Raw genomic sequence first — 18,940 nt, forward strand, 5'->3', positions numbered from 1 at the left:
TTTTGAAACACTAAGAGTTAAGGTGTTGTAAATGTGACGAGGAGGTTGTGGCCAGGGAGATGCCCAGCTGGTAAAGTGCTTGCTGAGGGAGCCCCAGGCCTTGAATTCAGATCCCCAATACCCATATTAGAAGTTGAGCACCACCTCACATGCCTGTGATCCCAGCACATCCACAACAGATAATCATGACGGTGGGCTTGCCCTGCACCCCCACAGCCTTTGTTAAAACACTACTGCTTTAAACATTTTTTTTTTGAACATTCATTTTATGTATATGGGTGTTTTGCCTGTGTGTATGTCTGTGCCCATAGAAGCCACAAGAGGGTGTCAGATCCCCCGGAACTGCATGTGGAGGCTGGGACCCCGGGTCCTCTGGAAGAGCAGCAGTCCGGGCTCTTAACCATTGAACTGTATCTTCAGCCCCTTAAAACACTGCTTTTCTAAGAACTATGGAATACCTGCTGCGATCAGCGATAGAGTATTTGGAGATTTCCATTATTAACAAGGAAACCTCATGTTAAAAATATCCTACCTAAAGACCCAAATCAGGATCACAAAGTTCAAGTCTTTGTCCCCTATCATATTTCAATTCTTCCAAGGCTTTCTTGGATATTTCTGTTCAGTCCCTTTCTTCATACCAGGATACTATTTCGAAGAGACACACCAGGGAGAAGAGGTTGCATAGTGCCCCCTTGGGGTACATGTGAGCACTGCAGCCTCCCATGTTCCTTGGCTGGTTCCGAGTCCCCCAGAGCTCAGTGCTCACCCAGGAATGAGTGCTCGGACGTAAATACTAAGTCCTAACTTTGGAACTGCAGTTCAGATAATGCTTTACTTGACTATTCGAGGATGTGAAGTTTTACATATCAGTGATGACAATTTAGTTTATGACAAACGTCTCATGGTTTTAGCATGGTGGTAGTTTTCCTTGCTTAAGGATCGATAAAATACTGGCATCCCTGAAAACCAATAACCCATGGTAAATACCATTCATGATGAGAAATCCACAGGAACCAAATGGACACAAGTTAATATAAAAATTGAAATTCAGACTCTTGGGCTGGAGAGATGGCTCAGAGGTTACGAGCACCACTGCTCTTCCAAAGGTCCTAAGTTCAGTCCCCAGCAACCACATGGTAGCTCACTACCAGCTATAATGAGATCTTCAGGCATGCAGGTGTACATGCAGACAAAACACTGTATACATAATAAATAATCTTAAAAAGAAAAATTCAGACTCTTACCTATACATTTTTGTTCTAGTCAGAGGCTTTTAAACTCAAAGTAGACAGAAAATTACTCACCTTAATTCAGAAATATCACTTTTATCCAGGGAATTTAGAGCCATAATTGCCTTGTCTAAAGCGGGCAGCACACTTTTAAGTTCATTGGAAGTTTTCTGCAATGAAGACATAATTAATCCTAATTATATGTGAACAAATATAGTCACATATTTAAAGATTTATTAATTTAATATAGTGTTTCACCTTCATGTACGCCTGCCTGCCAAAAGAGGGTATCAGATCTCACTATAGATGGTTGTGAGCCACCAAGTAGTTGCTGGGAATTGAACTCAGGACCTTTGGAAGAGCAGTCAGTGCTCTTAAGCTCTGAGCCATCACTCCAGCCCCATAGTCACATATTTAAAGTCGTTGGAATGTTGATGGAAAATGTGGCTTGACATTTTTTATTGTATGAATTACACAAGTCACACATGCTTCTGTCATGGGAAAATTTTTTTGGGGGGTTGTTCTTGATTTTTCAAGACAGGGTTTCTCTCTGTAGCCTTGGCTGTCCTAGACTTGCTTTGTAGACCAGGCTGGCCTCCAACTCACAGAGATCTGCCTGCCTCTGCTTCCTGAGTGCTGGGATTAAAGGAGTGTGCCACTGTGCCAGGCTATGGGCAATGTTTTATACACGAAATGTAATGTGTTCTCCAGTTCCTGATAAGAACGTATCCACGGGGAGCGGAAACAGTGAGGGATGGTTCTGTTAGAGGTAGGGCTCCTTGGCGATGCTGCTCCTGGAGGCAAGGCTTACCTGAGTGCCAGCACAACCTGCAGAGCTGCCCAGGATGAGGCCACACATGCCCGGGCTGCCTACTTTCCCTAATAGCTTCCTGTGTGGAACAGGGCTCAAAACATACTTGCTGGGGTAAAATGAGCATATCTACCCCACTGCCTTTACCTGTGGACGTCCCGAGCCCAGACAGTTGGGGTTCATTGAACATTGGCTCACCTGAGCGTGGAGGTCCCAAGCCCAGGCAGCTGGGGTTCACTGAACGTCGGCTCACCTGAGCGTAGTCTTCCACAATTTTCACTTCTTCAGCCACCATTTCCTCGTCCTGCTTCACGAGCATCTGAACCCTTTCAACTATTTGTGAGTCTTTCCGCAGCTTTTCCACAAGGAGTTCTTTTTCCTAAAGGACCAAACAGTTCTTCTTAGAATGGACTTTGACACATGTTTTTTTTTTAGAGCAGAAATAAAAAAAAGTGTATTTAATAATTATATAATTTGTAGAAACTAGCCTGAAATACATGTAATGGAGTAATTAGGATGGCTACCATAAAGATGGTTTCATACACACCAAGAAAGATGACAAGGGCCTAGAGGGGTGGCTGCTCTTCTGGAGGACCAGGGATCGCCTGCCAGCATCCACATGGAGGCTTACCATCTGTAACTCCAGTTCCAGAGCATCTCATGTGCCACTAGGTGCACATGTATACATACATGGAGGCAGGCAATTCACCCATACAGATAAAAATAACTGTATAAAAAGGGTCTTATGTAGGTGTAACTGGAGGTCCCACAAAGGGATATGTATATATGACAAGAATTGGGAGCATACCTCAGCGATAGAGTGCTTGTTTGGTGTCAGGCCTGAGGTTTAATTTCTAGACACACACACACACACACACACACACACACACACACACACACACACACACTCACACTCACACTCACGGCAAGCAATGGCTTTTAAAACAATTGAGAGCCTGAGCATTACCGTGGCAGATTTCTGGTGATTTAACCAATTACCTGGGGATTCTTCTTCAGTCAGTTTCTAGGGTTGGGTGTGGTGCTGGTTAGTCTTTACCTCAGCTTGACAGGAGCTAGGGTCATCTGGGAAGAACACATCTTAATTGAGGAAATGCTTCCACAGGACTGGCCTGGAGGCAAGTCTGTAGGGCATTTTATTGCCTGAGGATTGATGTGGGAGGGTCCAACTCACTGTGGGCAGTGTCACTTGTGGGCAGGTGGCCCTTGGTTGTATTGAGCAAGCAATGAGGAGCAAGCCAGTGAGCAGTGCTCCTCCACGGCATCGGCTTCAGTTCCTGCCTTCAGGCTCCTGCCTTGAGTTCCTGGCCTGACTTCCTCTGAAATGAACCCTCCCCCCTCCAAGTTGCTTTTGGTCATTGTATTTTTTATCACCGCAACAGTTCTATATTAGGACTTGATGTAATCATTATAAAGTAATTTCTTCAAAGTTGCCTAGCTATATTGTGGCAAAGCTGAAATCTGAAGTCATCTCTGTCAGCTGGCAGAGCCTCTGCTTTCAAACACGGCTCTGTCTCTGACCATAAAGCCTTCGGGAGAGATTTAAGACTCAATGTCACCTTTGCCTTCTGTTCTATTTGAGGGCCGATAATCAAAAGTTCTTCCTGCATCTCTATGACTAACGCAGTTGCTTCCAGAATCTTGGACAGGCCCATGTAGAAGCGATTCCTGAGGGGGAAACAAAGAGCAGGCTGACCTCCCATGTCCAAAATGCTTAAGACAAGAAGTGTCTGAATGTGGGGCATCCTAGCTGAGCACCCCTAATCTGAACTCTCTGAAATCTCAGGCTTTTCGAGCTATGTCAGCATTCCAAATGTTAGATTTCACACTAGGGACGCTCGTCCTGTTAAAAGCAGGTAAAGAGTACGACTGAATATTAACAAGGATAATTTAACACCATATAAAGAATTATAATCCTGATCAAGCAGGGTGCATATTTTAGGGGTTTAAGACACCAGTTTAGGGTTTGAAAAGTCAATTGATATATAACCCACCATATATTAGTTGTCTAATGTAGGAAAATCAGATGACCCGATCAACTGGAAATGTAAAGAAAGCACTCGAGAAAATTCATGACAAAAACGCAACTAGGAGTCAGGAGGAATTTTCTCAACTTGTTAAGGGGCAGGTTAAGGAGAAAAACGGACTCACTTTGGGCATAAGGTGCTTGTGACAGGGCTTAGCCACAGCAGTTACATGGCAACAGTCTTTCAGAGGAAGGGAGAGACCACAGATCCAAATATAGGCGTGGAAAGAAGGTCCATTAATCTCTTTTGATTCTTGTCTGGAAGGAAGCTAGGTGATTTACCCAGATCGTTCTCACCTTGATTAAACTGCTGAACAATAGAAATCTTAATCTCATGGAAACCTCCCAGAAGGTGGCAGCCTCCACTTGAGCAGGGGAGCCAGATTCACTTCTGAACACTATGTGTCTTCTTTAGCCTGGGCTCTGACAATCCCAGCTGCTCCACAGTTAACTGACACATGCCCATATGATGTCAGTAACAAAACCCCGTTAACTCTGACCCTGAACCCACATTAGTAAAATGTGATCCAGGCAACCCCAGACTTCTTATGTAAATGCCAGGCTTGGATGTGCTCATCACACAGACTGAACTCTTCATCGAGTGGTGTTGAAGCACCATATTTATCCATATTTCCCATGGCCCAGCTGGGGCAGAGTAAGTACAGCTGCCAGTATGTCTTGAAACACTCGGGTGGATGACGTGGCTCAGCTCCACACAGGGATTCTGCTGTGGTCTAACTTCGAAACAGAAGCCATCACTATGTCAATGTTCCATAAAACTAGGATGGATTCTGTCCAAAGTACCTGACAAAGTGGCTTTTCTTTTTAAGGACTTGTTGGACACATCACAACAGGCCTGTGATGGACTTATATTGGGGTGTTCGTCCTACGGCGCTTGAAGGCCACCTAGGTAAGGCTTAACTGCAGTGGTTCTGACTCTGTAGGGCTCCCTTGAGTTCCGGGATGTGAGAATTCGGGATATCTATTGAATAGATGTTACAAGGCTGATTCCTACCCATTTGCTGTCTTTCCAGGAGGTTGTCACAAGGCAAACTTTCATTGTCTTCTTGGTTCTGGTTATGTATGAGGGGCCGGGGGTGTAAGTTAGTGGCAGAGCGCTTGCCTAGGATGCTTGAGTCCCTAGGTCCCACCCCTGGCACCATAAACAAGTAAAAGAGAGGATGGAAAATATGTACGAGCTGGAGATGGGAGAAGGGCTGTGACGGGCAGTCTTCTGGCCATGACACGGCCACGGTACTTAGGATCCGCTGCAGCTATGGTCACCTGGACAAGCTCATGTCAAAAAGATCAGTCAGTTTCTCAGCAAGCAGCACTAATAGGGCTTGGAGGGTTCTTTAAAAATAACAAAAAGAAGAGGACATGAAATTAAGGTGGGAGGACGTGATGAGGGAGGCCAGAGGGTGAGTAAAGGAGAAGGCTGGGGTGGGAAGAATCGAGATGCATTGTGCATATGCGTGAAACTGTCAGAGAACAAGCGAAAGATGTTCGAAGGATAACAGCGAGATCTAATTACCCCTAAGGCCTCCCCATATTCCCAGCCACAGCTGCTACCTATACTGTGCTCTGTGGCAGCGTGAGACATTTTTTCAGCCATCTGCACTGCAGTCATCGGGCCACTTTTCTTTCGGTGTAACCCCCAAAACCATGGCCAATTAGCCATCATGTGCATAAGTAGACACTGTCTATGTAGGTGATTAAACTGGATCTAACCAGAACTGATTTCTCTCTCACAGATCTGTCAGTCTTGCCACGATGAGGGCGGCCTCTGGATGCACGCAGGGTAGGCATGGACTGTTTCCTTATGAGCCACCATAGTTGTTAGCCCCAGGGCCCCCCATGAGAACAATCATTATTTTGTATTTGTGTCTATTTTTTTAAATAAATAAAAGCATGGATGTAAAAACACACATTTTAAAATGGCCTTAAAAAACAAAAAACTTCCAACCTGTGCTCTGCCCCATTTCTGTTTTACTCAAAGCCTCACCTCTTTGCCTGCATCTCCTCGTGTCTCACCCTCAGAATGCGGGTAAACATTTCCAAGAACTTCAAGTAGCTACTGGGAGTTATATAATAGTGCTTTCCAGTTTCTTCAAAGTATTTTGTGCTCAAATCCTTCATACTTTTGTGGATCTCGACACATGTTGGGGCTAACTGGTTATTTATATTCTGAAGAGCAATAATTTTTGAGAATTACAAGAGAAGAAAGGGCAGTAAGTTGAAATACCGCAACATTTCTGAGACGCAGAATGATATAGGCAGCTCCTGAGATGGCACCATGGTCATGAGAGTTTTAAATGATGGAAGAAGATGAGGTCCATGAGGCAACAGTGAGCCACTAATGACACACCAGACTCATTCTTGTAGGCTGTGTGCTGTGAGAGCCACCCAAGGACTTAGGGGACCAGCAGCAACAGTCAGGGCTTGCCTAATTTAGGGTTTCTGTTCCTGTGATGAAACACAGGACCAAAGCAACCTGGCGAGGAAAGGGTTTATGCAGCGTACACTTCCGCATCACTGCTCATCATCAAAGGAAGTCAGGACAGGAACTCAAACAGGGCAGGATCCTGGAGACAGGAGCTGATGCAGAGGCCATGGAGGGGTGCTGCTTCCTGGCTTGCTCCCCATGGCTTGCTTAGCCTGCTTTCTTACAGAACCTAGGACCTCCAGCCCTGGCGTGGCCCCACCCACAATGGGCTGGGCCCTCTCCCATCAGTCCAATTAAGAAAATGCCCTACAGCTGGATGTTATCGAGGCATTTTTTTCTCAATTGTTGTTCCTTCCTTTCACATAACTCTAGATTGGGTCAAGTTGACATAAAAGTAGGCAGCACAGGGCCCTTGAAACACTCCCTTCTTTCCTTTCTGACAATGGTTACCAAAGCATGGCATTCTAGCAAGTTTGAGTACAGCAAAGCTCCAAAGTGTAACGGCCCAGAGCAGAAGGAACACCACTATGCTTAGAATTTAAGGCATTCAGGCTGAGGCATAACTTGGTCCTGTTGCCAGTCTCTAGACACCAGACCTCACTGACTTCTGGTCACTTTTAACACTGCTGCAAACTCTTTAGGGTTCTGCCCCATCTCTGCCCTTGTCTGACTTTGCTTTCTTGGATACTTGGGCCTGTAAAGATGCAAGCCCTTTCTAAGGCCTAGGTTGAGTCTTGTGCCTCCAGGCATTTGTAATTCCTTCTGTCAGCATCTTTACCCCTTTTCTGTCAGCTAGGCCCTCTGGGATCTTTAGTTTAATACCCACAGACTAGATCTGTAGACAGGGGTGTGGGTGAGACAAGAAAAGCCGAGCTCAGAGTAGTTGGTGTGCATCTCATACTGACCTCTCTCTAGAAAGTTGTCAAAGAACACATTTAACTACTAAAATCACCAAATGAAGTACATGGAAGGCTGCAGAACTCTTACCAAAGGATCTGCTGTGCAAAAAGCGTTGTTAGGGAGGCTCCTGAAGGCTTTGTCAGCCCTCATGGTTGCCCACCAGAGCTAGAAGCTAAGACCCGTTACTGAAGATACCACACACTGTGATCGCAAGATACAAAGGAGGAGACATGAATGTGAGAAAGAGGTTTGCAGAGAAGCGGAGAGTAGTCAGAGGTGGGAGGGAAAGAAGTGAGGTGTGTGTGGGGGGTGAGAGTAATTAGAATGCATTATGTATGTACGAAATTGTCAAGAAATTTTGTTTTTGTTTTTTGAGACAAGGCTTCTCTGTGTAGCCCTAGCTGTCCTGGAACTCATTCTGTAGACCAGGCTGGCCTTGATCTCACAGAGATCTGCCTCCCAAGTGCTGGGACTGAAGATGTGCACTGTCACTGCCTGACAAAGTTAATTATTTACTTATTTTTTAAGTGTATGGATGTTTTGTCTATATGCATTTCTATGTACCCTGTGTGTGCAGTGCCCGCAGAAGCCAGAAGAGAACGCTAGAGTATCTGAAACATATCTGTGAACATCTACTGGGCTCTAGAAATCAAACTCAGGTCCTCAGCAGGAGCAGCCAGTGCTCTTAACCACTGAGCCATCTTGCCAGCCCTAGTTGTCCAGAAACAATTTAAAAAGAAATCCTCAGAAGGTTCCAGAATCCTCATGAAAGGAACTATTGTACAAAATGGTAACAGAGGTGACCTAGGCAGTGTGCAGCCCAGGCAGTCTTGAACTTGGTCGGGTAGGAAGCAGAACAAATACATAGCTTGTAAAGAGTTAGGGTGGACAAGTGAGGACCACACCATGCAGCTTAATGCCTATTCCCCTTTCCCCTCCCCCACCCAGGTGTGTGTGTGTGTGTGTGTGTGTGTGTGTGTGTGTGTGTGTGTGTGTGTGTGTGTGTGTGTGTGTGTGTGTGTGTGTGTGTAGTCCTGCTGCTCAGGTTCAGGGTGCTCACGTGCTGCTCCTAAGCACTTACCTCTTTGCTCTCCATTTTGATTTTTTCCTCTAGGTAGGAGTTGGCCACAATTAGGAGAGCCTCGTCAGGCCACTTCTGCAGCCAGTCGATGGTGCAGGAGCTGATCATAGACGGGTAAACTCTACAGTTCTGGCGGAAGTTAGAGCCTGCCGGACTCATGATCATGAAAACATGCAGATTTTTAGAGACTCTCTGAAATTGATAGACGTATGCCCTGTTAAAATGTAACCCCCTACCCGGAAAAAGATAATTATACTGAAAGTTCCTTTTAAAACTTGTCTCAGCTGTTTCCTCAATGCGTCGTTGGACTCTCAGAGACTAGCTGATTGCGCTCTGCTGTGCTATCTGCCACCAGCGAGGCTTCTCCAGGGAGCCCCATATGACTGCACTTGGTATCTCTGGATTGTGGATCCAGCATAATTCTTATGAGGTGGGGGGGTGGGCGGGGGGGGGAGGAGTGCTTATGTCAGGCAGTGATGAGCCTACTGCTTAACCTTCTCTGGGGTGGGGTCTCTTCAGCAACTTCTGGAAACTCAAAGTAAGAAAGCTTTCAGATTAATTACAGTTGAAAGATGGACTGGAGTCACAATAGTGGTAATGCAGTCTTAGCGTTAGCAGGTTATGGAAGGCAATATGAGCTCATGTATGGGTCTTAGGCTAATCTTCAGTTTCTTTCTTTCTGTGATTAAGATAAATATTAACTTCATTCAAAACTTCATTTGGCAACACGCCACCCTGTACGCAGGGCAGGCCCCTTTGCGCCATGTGCTCTCAAATGTCCTGGTTTGAGAATACGAATACCAGACCACTGCCGATGTTGGCCTGCGCTCTCTTTGCTCCTAAGATCCAAGTCGGCTGCTGCTGCTGAGTTCTTGGCATAAGACACAGATCCTTTTTTTCTATTTTTCCCGTGCCACTTTATATCAACCCACAGAGCTGGAGGGGCCTCCGCAGTCAGCACACTTCTGCTAACTCAGAGCCCAGCAGGTATAAATCATAGACAACTCTAGGTAACAAACAACTGCTTGCCAAAGAAATATGGCAAAGATAAAAACCAGAAAGACGTCAGGGCACTGAGGCACCACGCATTGGGGCTGATCCCGCTCGACTGTGGCCCTGCAGCCTTCCCCAGCGCACATTTCGGTCTGGGCTGAGCAGTCACAGCCATCAATCACTACGCTCTTGGCTACCCAGTGCTGCATAGTCACAGCTAAAAGACAAAAACGATCCAATTCTCATTATAACATAATGAATCTGGTCCCTCAGTTTCTGATGTTAGGTTTTCCCAAATCAATGACAGAGTCCAAATCTCCTGGAGATGGTCCCTTAGGTGAACCACGTGTCAAATCATCAGGTTCACCAAGGTAGACAGACAAAAGCCAGATTGCCATTAGGTCTATGGCTCTGTCAAACTGGTGCTTTTGAGGCTCCTGCTGCTGAGTTCTTCTCGCCCTTTGCAGTCAATTTCTTTTTTTTTCTTCCTTCCTACCTTTCTTTTGTTTGTTTTTTCTTCAAGATATGGTTTCTCTGTGTAGCCTTGGCTGTCCTAGAATCACTTTGTAGACCAGGCTGGCCTCGAACTCACAGCGATCCGCCTGCCTCTGCCTCCCCAATTTCTTTTTATTTTTTTCTAAAATATATTTTATTCCTGCTCAATTCTATGAATGCTCAAAGGGGTGAAAGAATTCTTTCCTTTTCTGACTTGATACCAACATAACGGAAATGAACCCCTCACTAGGCACGAGGAAGGAATCTCAGCGTAAAAACCTAGGGGTGAGGTTTTCATTTTGTTGTATACAGTTATTGTTTTACTTTTGAAAAAGTTAGCCATTTGGTCTCAGGACAGTACCTAGGGCATGAAGTGTGTAGGAGAGCTGAATATTATAGTAGCTTTTTAAAACTTACTTGATGAACTAAAGAAATTGTATGCAACTTGAACACTGTGTACAAGATTATAAATATGATCCGCTTTAAATTTACCATGACAATTTGATAAAATCAAGACACAAAACAGTACCTTTTGGAATAAGGAGAGCAAATATTTTCTATCATCCATGTAGGTAGGTTGGTCAGTGATGGCTCTGATTCTCATGAGAATAGAATCCAGCTCCTCATTTTCAAACATGTTAGAAACCTTTCCTGCATTGATAATGTAGTTCAAATCTTCCAGAAATAATGTCTAAGGGAAACGCACATCAATCAGCAATGAAGAAATCATACATTTTACTCTAAACAAACTGAGAAAGTTAGCAACATTTAAGGGCAACTGAGGCTCCTTATTATAAAAGCTGACATCTTAACTCAGCTTAATCAGAATAAACCTCACCTACCCGCCCATAAATTCAGATGTGCCAGGGAGACACAGTCTTGGTACCCAGTGGTTGCCACACACCTGGGCTAGGGCGTGAGGCAGTGAGCTTGGCAGGGATCTTGTTTCAGGCAGTTCATAGAAACCTTAACACACCCGGATCTGTCTCTGACCAGAGGAAAAGCTAGAAATAGCCTGGTGGAGGTATTATTTTAATTTACACAAGTCTCTTTCTTCCCCTGCCCCCCGCCCCCCCCCACGCACCCCACTAATGTTCATCTCAGCCTTTAGCCGGAAAAAAACATTGATGAAATTATAATGGTGGGCTCCAAGCATGGCAGAATTGGCATCTTCTGAAACCAGAGATAAAGGGTGTTTTACAAGCCTCAAGCAGGTCAGTGGGGTGGGATGCTCAGCTTCGGGGAAGGGAGAAAACACAGACAGGACAGAAAATTTAGATGGTGGATATGACATGGTATTTGGTTTATTCTCAAATATGGCATCCAATCAAAATTAACTTTTGGTAGACAGAGACCAGACTTAGGAGAAAAATCAGGATAGGGTTTTAAGCAATATTTTGAAATGTATTTTGTCAGAATGCACTCATAGAACATCCCCTTGAGTTTTGTCATAAGGAGTAAATATGACCTAAAGTGTTGTTCCCAATTTTGCCTTGACAGTAAAAGGACACAGTAGTGGGGATGTTTTTGCTTCTGTGTTAAAAACAATCATGCAAGGTGAAGGATAGTGAAGGGTAAAGGAAAAGGAAGTGCCTGAACCTTCCTCAGCAACAAACATTACACCCACATCTGTAAACATCTGTGCAGCAGAAAACAGAACTCTTATGATACCAAGTGGACGACTTTGCTACAGGAAGTAATCACTTCCAATCTGTTAAAATGGAAACAACAAAGACAGGAAATACTTCTGTTGCGTGTTCACTGAGAGCTATGGCCTGATTGCAAACACAGTCTGTGGGCACCGAGAGCACAAAAGGCTGAAATGGTGAGCTGGTAGGAAGGCGCACGCACAGACGTGAGCCTTCGAAGGGGCACAGACATCATGTTCTAGCAAGTAATGTAGACCTCGAGCACATACCTGTTCTTCTTGTAAGTTGGCCACCATGACCACAGTGGGAGTCCCTTCCAAGCCAGCTTGAATAAACATCTTTTTAAAGATTTCCTTGAATTCTGAGATGGGAAAGTTGTGAGCTATTGGCATCCGGCACAGCTTGTGTTCCGCCACGTAACAGGCTAAGCTTGCATACGTTTCCTTTCCAGAGCCATCCATTCCAATCTTTGCAAGAAAAGGAAATAACCCAACATCTGATTCACATGTCTTGGGGTTCGGGATTTGGCTCAGTGGAAAACTACTTGTTTAACAAGGACAAGGCCCTGAGTGCCACCCCACCATACACAAACAAATAAACACCCATGAAAACAAAGGAAGTGATTCCTGTATATTTTCTGGGACTTGATTAATAAGTATTATAATAATATAAATAAATAACAAAACATAGTATAAATATATCACACATTATTATATACTGTATAATAACCAATATAATTATAATTAATATGATAATCAATAAGTATAATATATAATATAAATAATAAAATGATATAAATTATATAAATATAAATATTTATGCTAGAAATATTCACAGTCAGAATATTTCAGGCTATAAGCAATTATTACATTTAATATCTTCATAGCTTCTTAAATTATATGAAAGTTTACTGTACTTATAACCTGGAAAATAGCACGGATAGACTTACAAACCAATAGTATGTTGTCATCAATGTCCGATGCTTCATCCGTAAGACAGATATATATTTCTGTACTGTGTACAGAAATATCTGTACACAGATATTTCTTTAAAGCAACAATGTTCTTTGGTGATGATGAAGTTAGCTCACACACACATTTATGGACACTGAGCTGAGGATGTAGCTCTGTAGGTAGAGGGCTTGCTTACCACGCACCAAACCCTGGGCCGATCCCCCACACCACACAAAATAGGGCGAGGAGGTACTCTTGTAACCCCAGCATTTGGGAGGCAGAGGAAGGGGGATCATGAGTTCAAGGTCAACCTAGGCTACACGGGCTGTTCAAGGCCGGCCTGGGATATCTAAGACCCTGTCTCAAAAAGGACAAAATTGCACACACTAAGGTCCAGTCTTTAGCTATGAACTGCTGTGGGTTTTGACAAATATATGGTATGATGCATTACTGGTTGTATTCTCAAACACATTTTTTTCCCCATTGAAATAAAGCTGTTGGACCTTCCGTCTTGCGCAAGCTCTTAGAAACTGCCGATAATTCCTATCATCTCTATAGTTTTGTCTCCCCCCCCCACACCCCCCCCCCCGAATGTGATGTAACTGGAATCATGTAAAGATATAATTTTCCAGATTATCTTATTTCTCTCAGTACTATGCATTCATGACTCACATGTCTTTTTCCAGCTTAATAGCTTGTGTGCTGGGGTGGTTGGGTGGGTGTTGGTGTGTGTTCATGGCTGCACGAGAGTGAACTTTCACATAGAGGCCAGGGGTCCACCTCAGGTGTTCTTCAGGAGCCATCTACCTTGGTTTCTTTGGACTGGGTCTTTTACTGGAGACTAGGGGCTGCTGATTAGGACAGCCTGGCCAGTCAGCAAGCCCAGGGGATTCTCCCAGCCGTAGCCCCCACCCCACTGGGATTACAAGTACACGCCACCATGTTCAGCATTTTACACGGGTGCTGAGGCGCAGACTCCTTAGGCTTATGCAGCACGCACTTTACTGACGCAGCTGTTCTCTGGCCTTAGCTTACTTATTTTTATCTCTGGATCATATTCCACTGTACAGGTTGTCATGTGCTCGTTGAGGTTTGCCTTGGTCACTTCCAGGTTTTTTTCCCCATTATGAATAAAGTTGCGTTAGTCATTCATGTGCAGGATTGCCTGTGGTTGTAAAATTTCAAGGATGTAGGAGCATGCTTGCTGGATCGTATGTAAGACATTGCCAAAACCACCTCTCAGTGACTGTGCCGTTTGCATCCCTAGCGACAGTAGGTGTCTGTTGTTTGGTCTCTGTGTGGTAACTGCTGTGATCTCTCCTTGGGATATGGGTTCATTTATTGCTCAGTTACTGGCATTATCATGGGTTGGTTTACTCAGCGAGAGTTGATTCTGAGAATGTTTTCTCAAGCTTTTGGGAAGTATCTGTTTATTTTCAACTGGGTTGTATGCCCTTGCGATTTTCTTCAAACCAGAGTATGTAGAACTGAGAATAAAGTTGACACTTGGCACATTCTACCCCCATCCAGAATCCCACCTTCTACTGGCATGCTGTTCGGACTCTTCTAGAATCATGAGCTAAATAAGTCGGGGTAGCTTTATGTTACCCAGACTCAAATGTTTTCCCATAGCCACTCAAATGGACTAGCGTCCTTGTCTGCCTTGGTGTTGGCATTGCTAGACAAAGAGAAGTGGGGAAGTCAACCCTCTATTTTCTGAGGAGTCCATGAAAGGTTGGTATAAAGTCTTCCTTAGCTGGTTGTTAGAGTTCCCCAGTGAAGCCATTTGGCTTTGAGACTTTCTTGTGAGAAGTTTCAGAATTTCTAAATAAATGTCTATTTGTGACAGGTCCACCAAGACTTTCGAATTCTTCAGTTTTTATGTGTGTGTCTGTGATGGTTAGTGCTAATTCTCAACTTGGCAAGACCTAGGCTCATCTGGGAGACAGGCTTCTGGGAATTATCTTGACTACATGAACTAATGAGGGAAAACCCTGTGGGCATGACTATTCTCTGACTGGGACCCTGGAAAGAGAAAATGGAGAAAGGAAACTGAGCAGTGAGCATGCACGCATCATAGTCTTCTGAGTGCGGGTGTCACGTGACTAGCTGCTCCAAGAGCCCTGCTGCCTTCGCTTTGCTGGTGTGAAGGACTGTGCCGTGAGCTGTGCGCCAGAAGAAACCTTCCTCCCTTAAGTTGCTTGTGTCAGGGTATTTTTTTTTTTTTATCACAGCAACAGGAAAAGAGGCTAAGATCCTGTCCATCTAGGGAAACGCCCATTTCATATAAGCCATCCAATCTACTATTTCCCTATGACGCCCCTCCCCCAATTTCTGTAATGGTATCAGTGACATTGACAGTCCTTGATTACTGATTTTACTACCTTCAGTCTCATCTCAAGTCAGTCTAGCTCAAGGGACTTTCTTGATCCTTTAATCCCAGCACTCGGGAGGCAGAGGCAGGCGGATCGCTGTGAGTTCGAGGCCAGCCTGGTCTACAAAGGGAGTCTAGGACAGCCAAGGCTACACAGAGGAACCCTGTCTTCAAAAATCAAACCAAACCAAACCAAAACAAAACAAAACAAAAACCTAAAAAAAAAAAGAAATCCTCACTGTGTTTTTCTGTTGCCTCTTTTCCACTTCATTGGTATTATTTTCTCTCTCTCTCTCTCTCTCTCTCTCTCTCTCTCTCTCTCTCCCTCCTTCCCTCCCTCCCCCCCTCTCTCTGCTTGCCTTGGGTTTGATTATCTTTCCTTTTTGTACTTTAGGCTACTGATGTGAAGTTTTCTTCTTTTTAAGTACAAGCATTTGAACCTATACATTTCCTATAGATTTTCCTTTAAGTATTGCTTTAAATATATATTGTAATTGCTTTCATGTTTTTCAAAGTACTTTCTAATTTCCAGCTATCTAGTTTGACAGAATCTATAGCCACCTTGGGGATGAACTCAGGGCAAGTCTGTGAGGGGCTTCTAGATTAGGTCAATTGAATTGACAAGATGGACCCAGGTGGACAGCACAATCCACAGGCTGGAGTGCCAGAATGAAGAAATGGGAAGACTCAGGTGAAGCCGTTTATAGATGGGAAAGTTGGTGAATGGGGGAAAGAGTTATTTTGTATTGTGGTTCTTGATTCTACTTTCTCATTCCAAAAATTCCTTTTAATTAATTTTGTTGCTCAATGTCTATTTAAAAAAAGATTAAGTGAAAATTTAGCTGTTCTGCCTGAAAGATAAAGTCTTTTTGAAAAAATAGATGTAAATAAACACAAATAAAAATAGCCATAAATAAAAATTAAATAAAATGTTTATATAATTGGCTAATTATTATGGATTAAAATTGTTTTATTACATTTATTTAGTGTGCGTGTGCAGGTGCACAAACATGGGTACAGAGGTAGGCAGACAGCTTGTAGTTGCATATAAGTTATCAGGCTTAGCACTGAGCTATCTTGCTGGTCCAACACTGAATTTTATTCATATTTCCAAAACCTTTTCTCTATTCCAACTATTTGTAATTTTATTAATTCAGCTGTCACTTATTCTCTTAAGGAACAAATCTTTGTGCAATGGCTCCTATTTCTAAATCAATACCCAAGTAGGTGTACTATTTTGAAGCCAGGATCTGCCTGTGTAGATGTTAGATTAATGCCAGGATACATCATGTCTGGTGCCAAGCACATCTGTTTTAGTCATAACAAGGGCTCCCCAAAGCAAAAAGCATGTGCATGTGCCATCAATGCTCTTTGTTTTGCAAACAAAGATTTTGGTCTATGACTCAGTTTTTGGGATTTTTCATAATTTGCAGACAAATACATCTTCCGTGTGTAGATTTTACTGGATTTTCTGAATTATCACTTTGCAACCTTAAAAACATTTGAAGAGCTTAAATTCCTACCAGTAACATGTGACTCCCTGGCTGTCGAAGGACTCTGGTAGCTCTTGTAATATGTTCTACAGCTTCCTTGAAGAATACAGTTGAATGAGACATCTGGCAAAAGAAATGTGGCAAATAAACGATATAGAGGCTTAGAAAAGCCAAGTGTAGGTTAAGGTTTTTCCCTGCAAGGAGACAGGAGCGAGAGTGACTCCTGTTAGTAGCGTGGTGACCTAGCTCCACTTCAGAGTTTACAACAGAGTTTGTTTTTTTTTTTTACATGTGATCACTCACCCCTTTGCCCATATTTGAGCGAGCTGGCCTGGTCACTGGTGGGACCGAGGGAGCAGAAAAGTGGTGTCCGGCCGGCTTGCTTTGCTACTGCTCTGTGTCGACAGTGGCTAGTGAAGAAAGACTTGGGAAGATGCTCAGGGGGTCTGTACTTTGGTTGGCGCCTCAGCTTCAGTAAAGCCCCTGCTCGTTACAGCAGTGGAGAGGGGGAAAGCACCACAGCTATTGTGTGTCTCCTACTCTGGACCCTGTTGCTATACTCTCGTGCGTTTCTTAACTCCATTAACTCAGTCTGCCCAATTCCCTACAGCCCCAGCCGCACACCGGCTCTAGATTTAGCTGCCACTGGGACGAAGTGAGACAAAGAGAGAAAGCACAGCAGCTGAATTCCTGTGGTCTGTCTTGAAACCCAAGTCTGTTCCCTCACCTCGGGGACACACACTTTCCAATGTTTGCTACGTACTTATATATGTAGAAATAAACATACACATGCTTAACACTCCCAGGCTTTCATATACTGTGTCTTTACCTCCAGTGATGTGGAACTTAACTTCTGCTGGAATTTCTTAAGTATGCTGAGAAGTTTGTCAAAGTTATCAGTGTTCTGGTAGATCTTTTTCCTGTGAGGCTTATTTATGTCCATAAAGTCCACAAACACAGTTGGATTATTCATCAGGCATTCATGACTCCATATAACCTAGGGTAAGATAGGAAGTCGATGAGTATTCTGATTGGTATTCAGATTCCATTGCTTTTACATTGAAACTTTTTTCCTCTTTCTTTCTTTCTTTCTTTCTTTCTTTCTTTCTTTCTTTTAACTAAGACCATAATCTATTTGTCAGAGAAGCTTCTGGTAATGGATCCTAGGACTCAGGCTCTTAACCCACATGTGTGTGTGTGTGTGTGTGTGTGTGTGTGTGTGTGTGTGTGTGTGTATCTGTTCCTTTGAGCAGTAAAGCTTGTGGACCCCCTCCTCAAAATAACATTCTTTAAATGCCTCTAAGAAAATACACATGTTACGAAGGAAGCCAAGAATGTTGAGATACAGTTCCGCCCTTGAACTCTCCCCAGGGTTCTGGACTTTGAGCTGAGAGCTTTATGGCTGGAGACAGATGCCGTGCAGCTCCACTGACAATCTGGAAAAGGATTGTGCCCTTAGTCAGCTGTCAGTTACCACCTCAGTCCTGTGGCTTTGCACAGTTGCTTTCTTGGTCCACTTTGCATTTTTTTTTTGATTCTCTTTCACATCAGGGTGACGGGCTCTCTCCTATTTGACAACCTCATTGTCGTCTTCTCTAACGTCAGCCAGAATGAATAACTCCTCCCTCAATTGCAGCAGGGCTGTGTGCACTGGCTGCTCACAGCCACTGCATGCTCTCCTGCAGCTTCTGGCTAAGGTGGCTATGGACCGTGTCCACCCATTCCGGTGGTCCTTAGCATGCGGCCCACTTGCTTTCTAGCCCCGGAAGTTCCTGATGCACATTTAGAAGTCATTTGCTTAGCCAATGATGGTCCAGGGATAGAATGGCACAGTGGCTAAGACGCTGCATGACATCAGATCTCCTGTGTTTGAATGATGACGCCATCACTAGACCAGCCGGGTAACTGTGTGTAACTTACTCCCATCAGCCCTGCTAGACAGGGGAGGACAGTAACAGGGCCTACGTCACAGAGGTCTTATGAGTGAAGATGAGAGTAGGAAAAATGCATCAAGCTCTTAAGACGCTGCCTCATGCACTGTGCTCTCTATTATTAGAGTCAGACTCCACTCTCTAAAAAAAAAAAAAAGGCAGCCAACTAATTAGGTAACAATTCTCATGGTAATAATTTATATTCTCATGTTTGTAAGGGCAGTTTGGTTGATAAGGTCTTTAATTTGGGGAATTATAGCTGCTTCTGCCACCCACAGAGCTGACCGCAGCTAAGGAAAACCTGGTTCCCATGAGCTCGCTGCATCATTGTTCACTGCCTTTCTATCTGTTCCTCACTGTGAAAAGATGTGAAAAGACTTGTACACGGCACTTACAGGACGGTCAGGAGCTCCTCCCAGGGCAGGAAGTGATTTTATTTTATTATATCTTTACAATCATTTTATTAGTCTGTCTATCCTTTCATCTGTTTTATAAAAAACAGAATGTATTTTTATTCTCTGTGTACGTGGGCACATGTGGA

General features: G+C 43.9%; 1 protein-coding gene across 6 annotated transcripts in view; it reads right to left on the bottom strand.

The window, feature by feature from the left end:
- Window positions 1–18,940, bottom strand: part of DNAH14 (dynein axonemal heavy chain 14) — a 230,415-nt gene that overhangs the window by 82,724 nt on the left and 128,751 nt on the right. For all 6 annotated transcript variants that reach the window (XR_014781397.1, XR_014781398.1, XM_084793762.1 and 3 more), the window contains 9 exons: window positions 17,298–17,465; window positions 16,499–16,591; window positions 11,918–12,115; window positions 10,529–10,690; window positions 8,512–8,703; window positions 6,090–6,271; window positions 3,618–3,726; window positions 2,294–2,419; window positions 1,305–1,399 (listed from right to left, as the gene is read on the bottom strand). Coding sequence is in view for 4 of the 6 variants with exons in the window: in XM_084793762.1 (XP_084649888.1) it covers window positions 1,305–1,399; window positions 2,294–2,419; window positions 3,618–3,726; window positions 6,090–6,271; window positions 8,512–8,703; window positions 10,529–10,690; window positions 11,918–12,115; window positions 16,499–16,591; window positions 17,298–17,465 (1,325 nt within the window). In the remaining 2 variants the exon portion in view is untranslated. The remainder of the gene's footprint in view (window positions 1–1,304; window positions 1,400–2,293; window positions 2,420–3,617; window positions 3,727–6,089; window positions 6,272–8,511; window positions 8,704–10,528; window positions 10,691–11,917; window positions 12,116–16,498; window positions 16,592–17,297; window positions 17,466–18,940) is intronic.

This window comes from Acomys minous, assembly GCF_964271855.1.
Source record: "Acomys minous genome assembly, chromosome: 1".
NCBI classification, from domain to species: Eukaryota; Metazoa; Chordata; class Mammalia; order Rodentia; family Muridae; genus Acomys; species Acomys minous.